Source organism: Musa acuminata, chromosome BXJ2-8, assembly GCF_036884655.1.
Source record: "Musa acuminata AAA Group cultivar baxijiao chromosome BXJ2-8, Cavendish_Baxijiao_AAA, whole genome shotgun sequence".
In the NCBI taxonomy this organism is placed as follows: domain Eukaryota; kingdom Viridiplantae; phylum Streptophyta; class Magnoliopsida; order Zingiberales; family Musaceae; genus Musa; species Musa acuminata.
In genome coordinates this window covers 1,025,234-1,042,369 of record NC_088345.1, presented here as the reverse complement: position 1 = coordinate 1,042,369, position 17,136 = coordinate 1,025,234, and the positions used below count along the sequence as shown (strand labels likewise).

Below are 17,136 nucleotides of genomic sequence, written 5' to 3'. Positions count from 1 at the left end.
CATTGCAATTATCACAAACTGTGATATCATAAAAACGCAATGCCCAATGTATGTGACTTGGTAAATGGTTCCACAACTCTCAGAAAAGCATACAGTTTAAAAAGCATGACTATGTTGACCCTAAAACACAGAAAATGAAGAAGTTCATTCAGAGGATATAAAAAATCAGATATTGCTATGAAGGTTACCGTATCAATAGTACCAAACATGCCTGTTGGTACTTCCATACTCAAAAGGAGTCTGCATGAGGCTGTTTCCTGCTGAGACTCTGATGACAAATCCTTGGCAGTGTGAGACTAAAATTGGCTTGTGCTAGTTTGCACAGGCAAACCGACCAAAAGGCAATCCTTATTAGCTAGAATATTCCAGTCAACACAACAAGGCAACACCAAAAGAAAATAGCTGAATTTTGATGTTTTTATATTCCTGATGTTATTTTTTAGTACAGCTTGCTTTTAGTTATTCTTCATATCATCTGATTGATTTGGGATTTGGGATCAGAAAGCTCTTCAACATTTTTCTGCTAGCATACCCCTAATATGCTTACAAGAAAATTAATATCTAAATCAGGTGTAGATGAGTTACTTCTAAATTTTAATTCACACTCACCTTTTGTGATTATTTCCTGCAAATTACTAAATTTCTGAGGCCCCTAAGATTTCCTATTAGATAAGCCTTCTTCTACATCAAAAGAGAGCAGTTTTCCTCAATTGAAAGTCATGGTTAGACCAACTCTTGCAATCTCACTTCAAAACAACTTTCCTGGATGAGAATGATTTCCCCCAGTCCAAGATCTGATTATTGGTCACTCCTTCAGACTATTACTAACAGAGTTTACATTCTCAAAACCGGCAATGTTTAGGATAGAATGCAATGTTGTCAGAGGAAATTTTCTCAAATTTTATAGAGATAAATCGATCAATTACAACCTCAATATATACCCATCTGTTCATAATATATCCAAAAGTTCTATACATTGAATTGTTATAATATTTAGTTCAGTTCCATCTTCATCCAACACAGAGTCCCAGTGTTTTGTCAATTTTTCTTTCAATATTCAAATCATTATATTCTACTCGTTAGATGCACATCACATTATATATTCTTCAATATTAGCAAAATTCATCTTTTGGTTTTAAAACAAGACCTACCTACACTGATATGTACCTCTGTCTATGTACATGAGTATTATCATTTAACATGCACATAGAGGTACAAAAGCTGTAAGCATATACACACAGATGGAATACAGATAGTAAACTATAGTGTGGCATGCAGGTAAACAAGGCTAAAGTTACAATGTGTCAGCATGTCGCATCAAGATAAACAAGTACTACATAAGAAAGCAGAGATGAAGATAAAGTGGAACACACTGTTAGCTGGAGATACTGTGTTGATAGTCATCATAAATCAGTGTAACAGGGTTGTCCAGTCAACAAATTGGAAAACTTACTGCAAATGCAGTAACAGAGACGTGATTGCATAAGCAACAAATAAAAAAACACATCCAATCGTAAAATAAAATCAGTAGAGTTGGTTATATGCCAAAGTCATCTACTTCGATTCTCAGAAGCACTCTTGCATCTTTTATTACAGATCTTGAAGTCACACAAATTTGTATATAGAGATGGGTTATGTAGAAAACAAAACCAGAGTGCAGCAAAGAGAGAGGGGATGATGTTCAGGAAATAGGTATTGATGATGAAACAGATAATATAAGTAATACAAGTAGAACAAAATATAGAACAAAAAACAAAAGGAAAGAAAAAAGAAATCAGAAGAGAAAAATAAAAAAGAAGTGAAGAGTGCCTGTTAACCCTTTTGAGTTCAAATTTGATCACTTCTTATATACAACCGACTATCCTTTATAATAGGACTTATTTAAATGGAGACTTGCTTGTGACACTTTCAACATCTATGTATGATTGAAAAATAGAAAAGAATCATCACATACAGTTTTGCATATACTGGATCAGAATTTTGCTATAATTACAAGACTGTAACCAGAACGTTAGAGGAGAATAACCAGTCAAATAAATTTAGACATATGATGCGGATGCAACAAACTAATTTCATCTTAGCTCAATCTCTTTTAGGAGTTAAAACCAACAACTTACAAGGAAAAAGGAAAACCTAAAAAAAACAATGAATGAACTTCTTTGACAGAGTACCTGAGCAAAAAGAACCAATAACAACTTTCAATTTGATACAGACATTTAATTGAGAATCTCTAATAATCGAAGTAGGATGAATCATATTGGAGACAGTAGAGACATGCAATAAGTTTCTACGATTTTAGCTCTAAAATCATTTACAGTGATATCCTACCTAACTAACTCAATTCAGTTTAAGACAGAAAAGACCCACATTACAGCGAATACAATATTGCATAAGCTGAAATAGTGAGATACAGATAAAAGTCGAAGGTAAAACAAACCTGAAATAGCACCTTCCATCTTGTGTAAGTTGAATAAAAGAAAACTTACAGTGAAGGGCATCCAATGAAAATCCTTAACTAATAGGCGCCAAGGCTTGTCGGTCATTTATTACACTCTCACACTTACAAGCATTTTCCCTGTTGGATAAATGCTTTTTTGTCTATAAATTAACTGAAATTCTCTTGCTTTAACTTGCAAAATTTGAATAAGAAAGAATACTACCCATACTTCCTACCAGTTATATACATGTTTGTCCACAACAACCTCCTATGCTGTGTCAAGTCCCAGATTTTCTTGCTTGACGGCATACATAACTTGTTTTGTTGGCTTCTACTGGATTTCTTGGAATTCACACCATCATCCCCAATCCAAGGAAAGTTTCACCTGCATACTATTACTTATTCCCTTTACTTAATTCTTCATAATTCTCTTATAGTTTCAAACTTAAACCAGCCAACTTTCACATAATTATTATCCCAAAAATGAAGCTAAACTCGAAAACATTTAACTTTAATTAACATATATTACATTCAAATTCTCTTCTGTTTTTTCTCTGCCTATCGTTGATTACCTAAATCATTTCGCACAATCTCGCATAAGCAACAAAACTTGCAGAATTAACAGACTGCCAAATGCAAAAAAGAAAGTACATAAAGGAAAGCCATGCGCATCTGAGATCATGTTAGATCCAACTCCACCCAACAACAAACGAGCATCATTACATCTTGGTCGATTCCACTCTCTTTGGCAAAAACGAAAAGAAACAAGAGAAAAAAAAAAAGAAAGCCTAAGAATGCGAAACGATTTCAGGCGATACCAGAAAACCGCTATTCATCTGCAATGACTCGCTCCTGGGAAGAAGAAGCGGCAGCGGCGGAATCGGATTGGGATCGGATGGCGTCTTCATCCCTCAACAGGTTATCCATGTCCCTTAACCTCGTGGTGGCGACGTTCGCGATGAGAACTAATCGGAGAAAGTGCATGATCTGATTAGGGTTTTCGACGAACTCTTTTTTACACGGAGAAGAGAGCAAAAAATGTGGGCGATTCAGAAGTGAGTCGTACCTGCGGCAGTTCCCAGAGTCCACAGCCACAGGATCTTGAGGCCGGGGCTCTTTTCGCTCCACCTCGTCACCATGTTTCTCTTTGTTCTTGCAGCCGGCGAGAGAGAGAGAGAGATGTAAACCGGCTGAGAGAGTGTCGCGGTCATCCCTCATAATGTCGAGTCAAGTGTCATGGCTGGTCAAACAGTGCAGGAAGAGCATGGTTGACGTGGACTATTACGATAATCATTTTTCTCTCGTCTATTGCAAATTTCGCTAAATCTTAAGAAAATATATAACGAATTACGAGATAAACTTTGATATTCAATATTCATGTATTATCAAAAGATTTTTCTTTGTAGTTCCTATTCGAATATCCATTTTTAGTATCGATCTTTGTTCTGATCTGTCCTTATTTTTATCATTTTAAAGAGATTTTTTTTTTAGTCTTGTATAGAGAATTGAGTGCTTCACCTTTTTAATTATGTTGTCTATCTTCGTCAATATATTGAGGAGTTCTTAGAGAATCATTTATAGTTTATTCATATTAAAATTTATTATAAAGGTCTACATACGAATTATCCTCTATGATCATTCTCATTAACAGCATAATCATCAACCAAGCTTACTTATAAATATATTATAGATAATGAGAACATCCTTGTTATGAATAGGCTAAAGCGCATTATTGCTATTCATGAAATCCATTTATTATGTTGGAAATTGTCACATAATCATTTACAAACTTGTGCTACATTTTCAACATTTGAGATTATCAGTAGCCATTGTTATTACTTTTTTGATCAATTTATTAAATTAAAAACTAATGAATTTAATTTATTTGAAGGCAAAAAATAGAGTATATCCATCCAAAGAAACAAAATCCTTAGCATTCATATCAAATATTTATTGCATCAAGTAAGCATCCTTATATTATTCAGATTGAATAACTCAGCCTCTTCATTTCTAGAAATCACCCTCGTTTAAATGGTGCAATAGTTTTCAAGAAATAAACACGCTGTTCTATGTCTTAATATGACCTCAATAAATGCTTGTGAAATGTGCCACTAAATCCCCAATACCTAAGCATAGTTTAAGAGAGAACATAAAGTGAGAGGGAGGGGTAAATTGGTCATTTCGGCCACAACCAAACCCTACGAACCGAGTGGAGATAATGGAAGGACTAATTTGTAAAATATTAATGTTTAAGAACGGGCGAATATTGAAAGGAAAATTAATATGCAAATAAGTAAGAGTTAGGGACTAATATTAACAATTCCAAAAATGAGATCCATCACTCGCCGTTGGTAACCCATCAGATGATGGAATCACAGCCGTCCGTCGAAAATAAACGACGCTGCATCAAGTAACTAACTAACCCTCGCTCTCTCACTCTCTAAATCCCCAAACTCGCCTCCACTTGTCACTCCCGATCGGCCCCCCCGCAGCGATGGCTTCCTCGTCCTCTCTTCACGCAGCACCGGCGGCCGCGCCACAGGTCTACGCCGCCGCCGCCTCCGCCTCCGCCTCCTCAGCCTCTTCTCGCCGCCGCCCGACAGCGGTCTCCTTCCCTCTACCTTCGAAGCCCAAGAAGCCTCTCCTCGCCCCCGCCAAGGTTCCCTCTTCCCGTTTTCCTATGCCATTTCCTCTCGATCTATCCCCTGTTCTAGATCTCGGCTGGTTTTCGAACAAGAAAGCTTCTTTATCTTCTCTAATTTGGTTTCCGTAATGGCAAAAAATCAAATGCTGAAGAAAATGAACGAACCTTCGCCTTTTACGTAGATTTCGGAGTTTTCTGTTCTTCTCGTTTCTTGACGAGTGGTCTAATTTGTTAGCTTGTAGATCAGAAAGAAAATTTTGCTTGTTTGGTCGGTTTCTCAGATTTCATTGGAAATGCTGACATTCTCAAACAACGATCATTTCTTATCCATCATCTTGATTTGCTGATTTCTGGAGCTGAACGACGTCAGATTCCATTGATGTTTGTTTTATTTTTCCGATGTTGGAGCCCAATCTGGAATTGTGCTTTCTTTTGGGCCCAAAAAATGTTTCCTCCTTTTGTGTTTCACGGATACATATCATTATACTAGGGTTTCCATATTGTAGGGATTGAGGCTTTACAGAGACCGTTCTGCCATCGCAAAGGCCCAATTGAATGAGGCAAGCACTGTTCTAACATAAGCTGTTTCAACTTAATTTATGTTTTGGTCCAGCCTCGGACAAATTGTTTTCCTTTTGTCAAAGGTTGCTGGAGGACCTGCCAATGATGCTGCAACTTCTAAGACCAAAGCAGAAGCTTTAGGACCCAAAGGGCAGGATGCGGAAGCAGGAAAGCCATCCCTGCCATCAGCTCCACTATCCGAGGAGGCGATATCTGAGTTTATGACTCAAGTTGCAAACATCGTAAAGTGAGTAGACATATCCCTCAATCAGTTTGCTTGTTTCTTCTTCTTTCAACTGACCCCTGTGGCATACAGTAAAAATTGGCTTTTGGTCACGTCTTTGATGATGCAGGCTTGTTGATTCAAGAGACATTGTTGAATTGCAGCTGAAGCAAAATGATTGTGAACTTATCATTCGCAAGAAGGAGGCTTTGCCTCAGCCTCCAGCACCAGCCCCAATTGTCATGCAAGCCCCTGCTGCTCCTGCTTATATTCCATCAGAAGTTCCACCACCACCTGCTGCCCGTGCCCTCCCATCACCTGCCGCTGCTTCATCTGCCCCTAAGGCTTCCAAGTCATCCCATCCTCCTCTCAAGAGTCCTATGGCAGGGACATTATACCGAAGCCCTGGTCCAGGCTTGCCCCCTTTCGTTAAGGTGATCAAAAGCTTAGATTAATGCCTATGATATCCAATGATATAAAATAATCTTTGTCTAACATGCTGTTACATCTTACATCTGTTCACGTGTTTGGTAGCCCGGTGACAAAGTCAACAAGGGACAAATACTGTGTATCATTGAAGCTATGAAGCTGATGAATGAAATTGAAGTAAGATTTCCTTCTTAGGCTGTTTTTATTCTACCATTTTATTTGAAACATTCTGGTTTTGGAATATTCTTTGCAAAATTGGAATAGTAGAGTGTGTTATATTTTGTTTACTTTATCTAATTTCAGGAAGCCAATTCATTGATATAAATTGGAACTGCTTTCTTAGCTAATTATTCTCAAATCTACTTATTATAAAGAGAAAAATATGGATGCTCACTTTCAGAAACTAATTCTCTATATATGGTCTGTCTTGGGAAAACGAAAGCTTACCCATATTGGATTTGAACTAATTGTATTCCTGTTTCAAACCATATACATGATCTCTTGCCAGTAGTACTTTTACTTTTGATAATTATTTGATAATTTCTGCCATTAAGGAAGGGTCCAATGTATAAGAAATTCTTGTCTTCTTTATTTAGAAACTTAATTCAATTGGATTGGTACATTAGAGTACATAATGTATTTTATTGAATGTTAGCAAGCTGATTCAGTTTGCTGATTTTTCCCTAAATATATGCCCCAAAAGGCTATTGCGAGAACACTTGGAACATTGTATACATTCCGATATATCGTGTGTCTCAATACACTGATACTGTTGTTCCAAAAAAAGGCTGAAAAATGGCTTGAAATAAAAAAAAACCTATCTTATTATATATAAATTATATTTAGAAAAGAATAAAGTGTATCTTAGCCATAAATAATAAAAGTTTAGCTTTGTCCTTTTGGATCTATCAAGGAATAATTTTGTCACGCGGTCCTTCGTTGAAGGAAGTTGCTTCTGTTGATGAGGGTGAGCCAAAATGAGTGAAAGCAAAGTAAGGATCTTTGTTCAAGTGCAAATTGTACAAGAGACTACGGGGAAAAAAAAAAATCTTACATAACTTTGTTTGTTTAACCCCAAAATCCTTGTATGATTGTCATAGAGGAAAACACTGGAAAGAATGGATTGTTAAGAACAAGCAATATATTGACCATTTGACATTTGTCTCTTCTCAGGAAGCTTTTTATCAGTAAGAAAATGCAATCTTTTACTTTTTTCCTGGAGTGATATCTTTTTCAAGCATTCTACATTATGGTTTGGCATCTTAGCACCAATGCACTTGTACCTGACGCTGTGATTCTAATTTTAAGTTGTAACAACCACATAAGTAGCAAGTAGTAGAATTAGAGTTTGAATTCGTGCATAGAAATGACCATATTTATGAGGTTTAGCAAGTATGGCTCTGTTAATGTGGTGTGGCAATGGCATACTCTTTCTATTATTAAGATAGAAAATACTAGCAAAATAAGCTTTCAAAATAAATCATCAATAACGGTAGAAAAAGATTCATGCTTGCTACACTCCCTTATAGAATCTGTCAATTTATAGGCGAAATTCAAACAATACTAAGCATCTCTAGTGGTTGATAGGACGTGATGTAGCAATCAAGACAGAGTTTTTCAAATAACATGTTCAAAGAGTGGCCTTTCTTCCCATTGTTGGTTTGATCTTCAGAAAACTCTATGAATGATTAGTTTGGAACTTAAATGGAACCTGTAATTGGTTATTCTTGCTTTCAGTCTGTATTTCTTTAATGTGTTTGTAATTTTTTTATTTGTTTTCTGACCTCTTGAATGTCTTTTCATGTGGATCTCCATTGTGCAGGCAAATATTATATGAGGTGCCTCAACATCTAATATGATCCAACTGTTAAATATCCTAATATCATGTTTAAAAATCAATTTGGATCCCACTGAACATTAGAGCGTGTTTTATAAATGGAGATTCTAAAACCACTAGATACCTGGTACAGAAGAAGAGCAGTAGAACTCTGAAATGATGAGTTAGAATTATATCAAAAGTCAACTTCTCTGCATGGTTTGTCTTGTTGACAATGTATGCTGATACAATCCTCATGATACTATAGATATGTTTGAGCTTAGAAAAACATGCTCAGATTATTCTAGATTCAAGGCAAAATCTAGAAATATACGAAAGCAAAAAATAAAATTTTCTATTTGCGTTTTACAGATTCATCTATTACCTTCTGATGTGTCCCATTTTGTACGCTTCCTTTCCCCGCTGTTAATAGTCAAGACATAGAAGAAATAATTATCTTGAGAAGTTGTAAGTTTAGTGAAAGCATAAGAATTTAATCTTGGCATGATTTGATCTTGTGTGCTTTGATTGCATGATGGAACATATTTTACAAGTTAAGACTCCAGTTAAAACTTTCCATCTCTCTGCTCGTTATAATATTCTTAACCTTTCTTGATTTTGGTGTTTGAAGAAACTTGTATCTTCTTAGTTTATTTGAGGTACTTGGTAAGCTTTCGATTGTATGCAAAACACCCAGTATGAATTTATTGTCTCATGATGAATGAGCCACAGCAGCTTTATGTTCCTCTGGTCATACAGTGGGAGTTTGCCGTATCCAGCAGTTTGTTCATTACTAGGATCATATCTGTAACTCCGATAGACAATGCTAAGTAGATCTTTGTATTTGATAATGTAGCTAAATGGTCCATATGTTTGACATCAGTGCATTTTTCACCCTTCTAAATTCAATTTATAATTAATTTGGCCATGTTAATGATGAGCTTTCTTATCCAATTAAAATCAACCTTTTTCATGTGCATTTTGTATTCTTGCTTAGCCCAGACATCTGGTTGGCAACCAAATGCCCAAAGTACACTGTATCTTTGATGAATCACACCATGTCAGCATTTTCTGTTTAAAATATTGTCATCACTATTTGAAATGACCCTCACTGTGCAGGCTGATCATGCTGGAACAGTAGTTGAAATATTGGTAGAAGATGGCAAACCTGTGGGCATAGACCAGGTTAGTATTCACTTTGGTATTTCATTCTTAACTAAATACACATCAATGCTGACTTTGTTTTCTTGGCACACTATATGCAGCCAATTTTCATCATCGAACCTTAAAAGTTCCCTGCAACGTGATGGAAGGCCCAAATTCTGATTCCTTTTGCTTTTAGTTTCTGCGGAGTCTAGTGGAAGCTAACATTGCGAGCGAATTAGTTGATGATAAATTGGTGTGAGTATTCAAGTTAATATTTAGTCACAAAAAAATGTCTCTTTCCTCTGAGTTGCAATAATTAGTTGTTTTCATGTTCTCGGGTTAACATCAAGTCACATTTGAGACTATGAAGTTGAGTTGTGTTGCTTATCTTCCTTATCTTCTATCTTTTTGACCATTTTGCTGTGTCACATAGATTTTAATTCTAGTCAATTTATCTATATTTTAGATTCTATTTGCTTTGGCAGTCAAAATATGATTCCCTTGCTAAAGAATTTGCTACGATGGGTTTTTGGTTGTGGCCAAATCAAAATGTACCAAATATTTCTGGTCCATTATTTATTGCAGAAGCAAGGTTTAATTTTTAGCTAGCAAAGCAATTGATTGTAGCCTTCAAAAGAGGGTGAACCCTTCTTTGCAGTGCAGCATTACTGTCCTAGAGTTTGCACTTCCAAGGGAGCCTTCCCTTCTGTTCCCGATGTTGGTAACTATAACACTTTGCTCTGCCTTGTTTTGTTCAAGAAGAAATCTTCTAATAGCTTCATGGCTGGTATGACCACCCCAGGCATATTTCCATGAAGAAAGATCTGAATTTTACACTTATATATGCTAAGCTCACATTACTTGCAAAGAGCTCTGATTGAATAACTGATGATTTTGTTGTTATATTATCTTTCTTCTGTAGGGCAATAATGGAGTTGTAGAGGAAGAAACAACTCATCTGGGTCTTTTAGGTGCACATATAGAAATCAAATACTTGGTAAACCCCACAAGATGTTAGCAGTGGCATCACACCACCATTTGACTTCCTGTTACTGGTAGGTGCTCATTATAGAGCCAGCTTTTCTCTGTTTTGTGATACTAAATTCCTTTTATCATGGTCACTAATTTGAGCCCAGTAGGAATTGGATTTATCGCAAACAAACAGTTAGTAGCTACCCCAAAGCTATTAAAAATATTTATTTTAGGAGACTTTGTCTTTTAACAAGAGTAAAAATTATAGAAACAAAAAAAAGAAGGAATTGTGGTATTTAGCTTTAAAATTATAAGATATATAATGATATATGTTTGATGGGTTCCTTTTTGTATCATAATATTGAGACTTTGAGATTTTATGGGTACTAAATTAGAGGATAAGGGTTGTTATCCCATCTGCTTGCACCACAAAAATGATGTATGTGTATTTATGTACACACACATTTGTTTTGTTTTGTTTTGTTTGAGAAGGTCTCTTATCCGGATGATGATTAGTAGCGAACCACTCATATGCTGCCATGTTGGCTTGTAGACGAAGAGTTGGATTTCTGTTAGTGACTGTTTCATGTGGAACATGGTGGCCAATATTTGTGATATTGGTGATGGTGATGATGATGGTGGTGTTGCGATAGCATCGGATTTGATGGCCACCCCTTATCCCATGAGTTTAGGTAGCGATCACAGTCTGTGCGGATAGCAATAGCTTCGGATCGGATCTTATTGCCACCCATGTCATGTCACACGAATTCCAATTTTGTGGTGACAGCAATCTCTTGAATGTATCATTCGGTTCATATCGAGTTTAGCTTGCGATGGTGATATATTTGGTGGCACTTTGATAGGCATCATCGCAATGACATCCCATCCGATTGCTGCCACTCATGTCTCGTATGTTTTAGCTAGTCATGAGAATCTGTGGTGATAATATAATCTTTATAATATAATTGTTTCTTTTAACTGTCTTTATTCGACCTAACCTAATTATTTTTCTTGACATAGTCATAGTGATCACAATCTGCTAAGGTATCTATCCACAAAAAAAAACCATATTTATTTACACGAGCATTTTATGTTTGTCCAATGAATTATTTGATTGCATTGAGACGAACCGTAGTGCAAGATTGCATTGGATGGCTTGTTCTTGTAGAGAACATAGAACAGATTACAAATGCAAGACCATGCTCCATCAAACCAGTGTAGTAATACATCTCACATCAAGTCTTTTACATGCAAGAAAAAGAACACTGGTAGCTACATCAACTGCACGACTCCAGTGTATCTTAAACTAGAGAGAGACATTGTCATTTTCTCATCTCTCCTACAATTGTTCATTGTTTTTTACAGCCAACGAAACAGTACAGATGGTAATAGTTCATAATACGTAAAATTTCATATGTTTAATCATAGCATATTGGTCCTCGATAATCTGGCGGCAGCATGTAAATAAGTACGAAAATATTAACTTGATTTCGTGGTCTCAATGGCGACAACTAAATCATCATACTTGGCACCTGTCACTTCCTTTACCACCTTGCCATCCTTGAGAATCTTGAAGGTCGGTACAACCTTGATGCCCAATTCCTTAGCAAGGGGCTGCAATGAAAATTACAAAGATCAGAATGGATTAAGTAGAAGGCGAGAACCCCATATAAGAATAGCATCAGCATACCCTGTTTTCTTGATTGCAGTCGAGCTTCATAAATACAACATCAAGATGCTTCTCGGATAATTCTTTAAATTTGGGGGCCATCACCTTGCAAGGGCCACACCTGCACCACAAAGATTTATAGCACCAACTAGGAAAAAGGAAAAGATGAATGTGCTCTTCTGCAACACGTAGGATACCATAGATCATACCTTGAACAAACAAACTAATCATGTTTAAAGAGACTGGTGAAAAATGAGCTTCTAACTAGATATCTTCATTTTCTTCAAAACTAAACAACAAAATCTAGAGTTCTAAATAAATATCAAGAATAGCTAGTGTAGTTCAGGCAATGCAAAGTACATGTTGTTAGATGTGCAAGCCTCACATCAGACAATTCACACCGATTAAAGAAGACGGGAAAAACAATGCTGCAACTTATAGATGAACTGGACAACCCACAAGCAGATGCAAATAATAGCTTGCAAGTGATGGCAAAATATGGAATTGGGAATTTTTGCAACGAGTGTTTACTCTAGAAATCATTCTATGTTCAAAATACCCTTCTTATGTATTCATATATAATCATGTAAATATTTTGCATATATGCTCTAGCATATATATTAAAGGATGTAACATGTTTTCTTGTACGTATAATCTTGCAAATTATACTGTTAGACATTAAACCCTTTTTAAGTTAATATTCACATATCCTTGTCACACATTAGACCCCTTAAATTAGTTTCAATATATTCTTGTTATGCATTAGACCTTCATGTTAAAACTCATTATCAAATACATATGCTCATTTCTTTGAGCCCAAAGACTATGGAGTTAAAATTGGGACTTACAACACCAGAAAGTGCCTATTGTGAGTTCTTTTCTGAACAAGTCTATTGTGTTATTGAAGGAACTTTTAAATACTCTTTTTTCATCAATATCCTTTCAAATTATACCCAACAGTTGACCAACTGTAATGAAACTTTTAAAGGAAAAGTAAAAAATTGAGATGTCACACACCAGACATCATTTTCACATGGTTCTCTGACAAATATGCATAGGCTGAACTTCTCTGTGGATATGTAATTGGAAATAAATATACATCAACCATATATAAATCAGCCTAATAAATGAAGTACAAAATTCGAAAGATTTACTAGTTCAAGACAGGTTTGAAACTTGTACCAATAAGAGAATCTGCAGGCTTACAATTTCAAAACAAGGCATACATGGACAAGTTTTTCATATGCACAATATCAAGGAAATGTTCATTGCATATTAGACCCTGCAAATTACTCTTTACAAACACATCCTCGTGGAGATATAAGTAACCTCTCCTAAACTTCTTTAGCACAATTTTAGGTAACAAAAGCTAAAATGGTAGCATGATTCTGACAACTTAGCCCAATGCAATTGTGAGATCAGCTGCTTACTTATAGGTCAACACATTTTAAGAAATAATATAGATGTATAGGATGTATAGACGAGAATGTTAAGATGGATGTGTAGGTTACTAGAAAAGTTTAAACAAAGTTGTCATTTTGGAACAACTAAGGTAGAGTGGACAATTTAGGTTAGAGATCCAAGAAGACAAAGACGAAGGCCTATTATTGGAAATGACAAAAAAGATTTGATACTGACAAGCTTTAGTGCAATGGTAAGGTTGCTCATTTACGCTTAGGAGACTAGATTCAAGTCACAAAAATAAATTTTCTTCTTGGACAGTAAGATGCATACATTGTCACAGTCTAACCTCATTTTAACAAAAAAAAAAAAAATTCATGAATCTTAATTTGACTAGTGATATTGCCACCCTCATCAGAGTTCAATGGTGAGAAAAACAAGACTCATGCAACTAACCTCAATATAGTTTTAGACCTCTCAGCTTGTTGTTTGTGTAAAATATTATTTTGGTGATGGACCCAGTTCCTTAAAATTTGGCTTCAGCATGGTACATTTATTGTTCACTGACTGATCATTATCAAACATTTCAAATCTTTTACTTGTGGATTGAATGTACAGGTTCAAAAATTCTGATAAGAATCGACGCCACTGTATTTATGTAGATGAATCCAATCAAATTTTTGTCTCAGACAGACAACTTAGCTAGGACATGAACCATATACCCTGTGGGATTGACCACACCAAAACATTTGTAACAATCTTTGTTAGGGACCAAAATGTTGGTAACAAGGGTAGATACATCTTATAGGGAGTGGCATGGTTTAAAGGCAGGGAGCGCCTAGGAGACGTGTATAAGTATATATATATTGGACTGCCTTGTGATCAGAAGATCCAAAAGCAGGCAATCTTTTATTTAAACTAACTTTATCTTATGTATGGAAAGCAGAAAGGTTTTAAACTCCACTTTCGGCAGACTTGTTAGAAATAAAGAATTGCCATATTTCTTAAAGTACAGAATACAGTTTATCAAAGATGGAATCACAACTCCAAAAATTTGAAGTCATAGTTCCAAATATAAGGAATTGTGGTTCCTATAAAGTTTATAAAGTGGGTATTTTAGGGCATATGCAATGTTCCTAGTACCAACCTCAGAACATACTGCTTTATGGGAAGAACAAGGATTTGAAAAAAAAGGTTATGCAATGTTCATAGTACCAACCTCAGAACATACCAACATCAGAACATGCTGCTTTTTGGGAAGAACAAGGATTTGAAAAAACAAGGATTTGGGAAGAACAACCTTAAAATTATTCAAGTAGAATCGACACCACATAAAAGTTCTTTTTAGTATGAATTTAAGTGTCTTCCAACAGCTTCAGCTATTCAGAATTCTTAAACGGACTGTCTTCCTTTGAATTACAACTAAAAATAAGGAATCTAAAAACGACTGATATATAATCATTAACGCTCGAATTAAATGTTGCAATTATAAGGTCAATTGGGCGTTCTAAGAGGTTCAAATACATTGTCATACATCTATTGAGAGAGAAAAATTAAAATTACTTACTGATCCAACTATGGATCTTAACTGATACCATCAAAGATGTCAATCAAAAGTAGCCCAACCGACGAGACGATACGGAATGCTGGTCATTACCATATCAAAAGATCCAGTTTCACATCGATGTTGGCCAGCAAATCAATCGATCGTAAGACAGAAATTAGGTTCGCAGAGGGAGGAACGGGCCGTAACCTACCACCGGGTGTACATGTCGAGGACGACGACCCTTTCGCCGGCGGCCTTGACAAGGGGCCAGAAGGTGTCCTTGTCGACCTCCGTGACCTGCCCGACGGCCGGCACGGCCGTCTCCAAGTTCGACGTCGCCACGACGGCGGCCCTTCGGCTGCGGCCGGAGGCGGTCAGGGGCTCGCCTGGGGACCGCCCGTGGGGGCAGCCCAGGAACCGGCTCAGCGAGGAAGGAGGGTGGTTGCCACAAGAAGACGACGGCGATGACGTGGTCGATCGAATCGAGGGGGAAGAGAGGGCGATCCGAAGCGCCATTGGCGATTCTAGAGAGAGAGAGAGAGAAAGAGGGAGAGAAGGGGAGAGAGAGAGAGAGAGCGCGCGCTTTTGTGGACATAAGGCGAAGTGAGATGTCGAGCGTGTGGCTATGGGGCGAGAAATATAGGATCCAAAGATGGATGTTGATATGACGGATCTACCCCTGTAAGAGTCTGTTGGAGCGGTTGGTGTTGGTCTCGTTCTTAGGAGACGAGGGTGTTGCGGGAAATTTGGGCCTCCGGTTCGTTCCACCCGCAGAGAGGCGGGCAATTTGGCGCGTAGTGGCGGCGATATTTTATCGGACCAGTCTCATTGACGCGGTCTGATCCAAAAATAACGGATTCGGATGCAGCATGAAATGCGGATTTCACAGACTTGTCCCGTTATAAATTCGGGTCGGGTCCGAATAACCATGTAGGTACTAAAATCGGATAGGATCCAGTTGGACTCTGATCGAATTTTCATATTTGTAATGATGTACAACAATTATATTATTTGATTATTTATTTAAACAAGTTGAATCAAACCAATTGGTATTGAGTTGATCCATGTTAAATTCGGATCAGAATCAGATCCGGGTTTAACATTTTTTAAACTATAAAAATCATACTAATCATACCCGATCCGAACTTTTTTTGGTCACCTTTGCCACATTAAAAATGCACATCATTTGATTCACTCACTAAAAGTACTATTCATGGCTTTCATGAGCCGTGAGCACAGCTTCTTCACTTTGATGAAACTCTCGACGACCAGAGGAAACCAGTCCATCTACAGAAGTAGCAGAAAGATGAATCACAACAAGAACACCAGCGTTTGTTCATGTTAAGATCACAAGCTTCTCAAGTATTTTCATCTGCAGAAGTAGAGCGGAAAGAAGAATCACAACACTAGTGTTTTTGTTCACGTTAAGATCACAAGCTTCTCAAGTTTTTCTACCCAGTTGCAGGATATGTTACCTGATATTCCCAGCTTGAAGCTCTTGGAAGATTTCAATGTGTGTGTGTGTGTGTGTTAAGAATCAGATGTGACATTTGACATAATTTGTGATAGGTGCAGAGATTAAACACATAAGACTTCAACTACTAGCCGCATTGGCACAGATCCAAAATAGCTGGCTGAATTATCAATTCATTCTCAAAGATGAGTTGAAGCATTTTGGTGCAGACACAAACACCTGATGCTCATTCGAGATCAACCATGAAGGGCAAGGTTTGAAGCACACATTTGCTCTTCCAATTCCCTTCCAGAACTCCTGCCATCAGAGTAGCTACATATCATAAGCACTTGGGTTCCAAGATTCACTAAAATACAATTAAACTAGAGAGTTTCATCAAAGTTCTGCCCAATTTACCATAAAGTAGCAAAATTCTGCTTACCCTGGCAACATGCATATATTTTGTCAGCTCAAATCATTCCTGAAAACTTGAAACAGAGAAAATTAAGTTTTGTCAATATGACCATTAATAATGAGGTCCTAAGAATTATATTACCTGCAGGTCTGGTGACAAAACCTGAACAATTTTCAGTCGTTTAGTCATTGCCAAAAATGATCAAAAAGCTGAAATCTGGAAAAAATTATGTCGGTTCAACATTGTCCTAAGTTTTAGAAAACTTCTTATCTACCAGCACATCTACAAGACATCCACAAGTTAGTCTGAACTGCCTGACGAATGAAAGTGGAAGACAAGCTACTAAACTAAGTTAGTAACCCACATTTGAATGCTATCACTCATACTGCTTGGGTTTGCCCTTCTGGTTCCTTTGCAGACATCC

General features: G+C 36.9%; 2 protein-coding genes across 3 annotated transcripts; one reads left to right on the top strand and one right to left on the bottom strand.

Moving 5' to 3' along the window:
• The first annotated feature begins 4,877 nt into the window (after window positions 1-4,877).
• LOC103994133 (biotin carboxyl carrier protein of acetyl-CoA carboxylase 1, chloroplastic) lies at window positions 4,878-10,431 on the top strand. Of its 2 annotated transcripts, XR_010489044.1 has the most exons (8): window positions 4,878-5,096; window positions 5,588-5,641; window positions 5,726-5,889; window positions 5,996-6,299; window positions 6,400-6,471; window positions 9,230-9,295; window positions 9,376-9,511; window positions 10,179-10,431. XR_010489044.1 is itself a non-coding variant. In XM_009414440.3 (7 exons), the coding sequence occupies exons 1-7, from the start codon at window positions 4,932-4,934 to the stop codon at window positions 9,397-9,399; spliced, it is 849 nt and encodes a 282-aa protein (XP_009412715.1). In that variant the 5' UTR covers window positions 4,878-4,931; the 3' UTR covers window positions 9,400-9,671. The 2 variants fall into 2 exon arrangements, 1 of the variants encoding a protein (XP_009412715.1); XM_009414440.3 differs by lacking the exon at window positions 10,179-10,431 and having other exon boundaries at window positions 9,376-9,671.
• A 997-nt stretch (window positions 10,432-11,428) lies between these two features.
• Window positions 11,429-15,449, bottom strand: LOC103994134 (thioredoxin F1, chloroplastic). Its single transcript, XM_009414441.3, has 3 exons — window positions 15,056-15,449; window positions 11,919-12,018; window positions 11,429-11,842 (listed from the first exon to the last, which is right to left on the bottom strand). Exons 1-3 carry the CDS (start codon window positions 15,358-15,360, stop codon window positions 11,708-11,710), a joined length of 540 nt encoding a protein of 179 aa, XP_009412716.1. The 5' UTR covers window positions 15,361-15,449; the 3' UTR covers window positions 11,429-11,707.
• Window positions 15,450-17,136: the final 1,687 nt, after the last annotated feature.

Bases quoted from the DNA above. Each gene is read 5' to 3' on its own strand.
- LOC103994134 (XM_009414441.3), bottom strand. From the start codon at position 15,360: ATGGCGCTTCGGATCGCCCTCTCTTCCCCCTCGATTCGATCGACCACG. The intron at 12,019-15,055 runs GTAGGTTACGGC...TTTGTGGTGCAG, and splicing joins CTCGACATGTACACCCGGTG to GTGTGGCCCTTGCAAGGTGA. The intron at 11,843-11,918 runs GTATGCTGATGC...TTTTCATTGCAG, and splicing joins ACTGCAATCAAGAAAACAGG to CCCCTTGCTAAGGAATTGGG.
- LOC103994133 (XM_009414440.3), top strand. From the start codon at position 4,932: ATGGCTTCCTCGTCCTCTCTTCACGCAGCACCGGCGGCCGCGCCACAG. The intron at 6,472-9,229 runs GTAAGATTTCCT...CTCACTGTGCAG, and splicing joins AGCTGATGAATGAAATTGAA to GCTGATCATGCTGGAACAGT. The intron at 9,296-9,375 runs GTTAGTATTCAC...CACTATATGCAG, and splicing joins AACCTGTGGGCATAGACCAG to CCAATTTTCATCATCGAACC.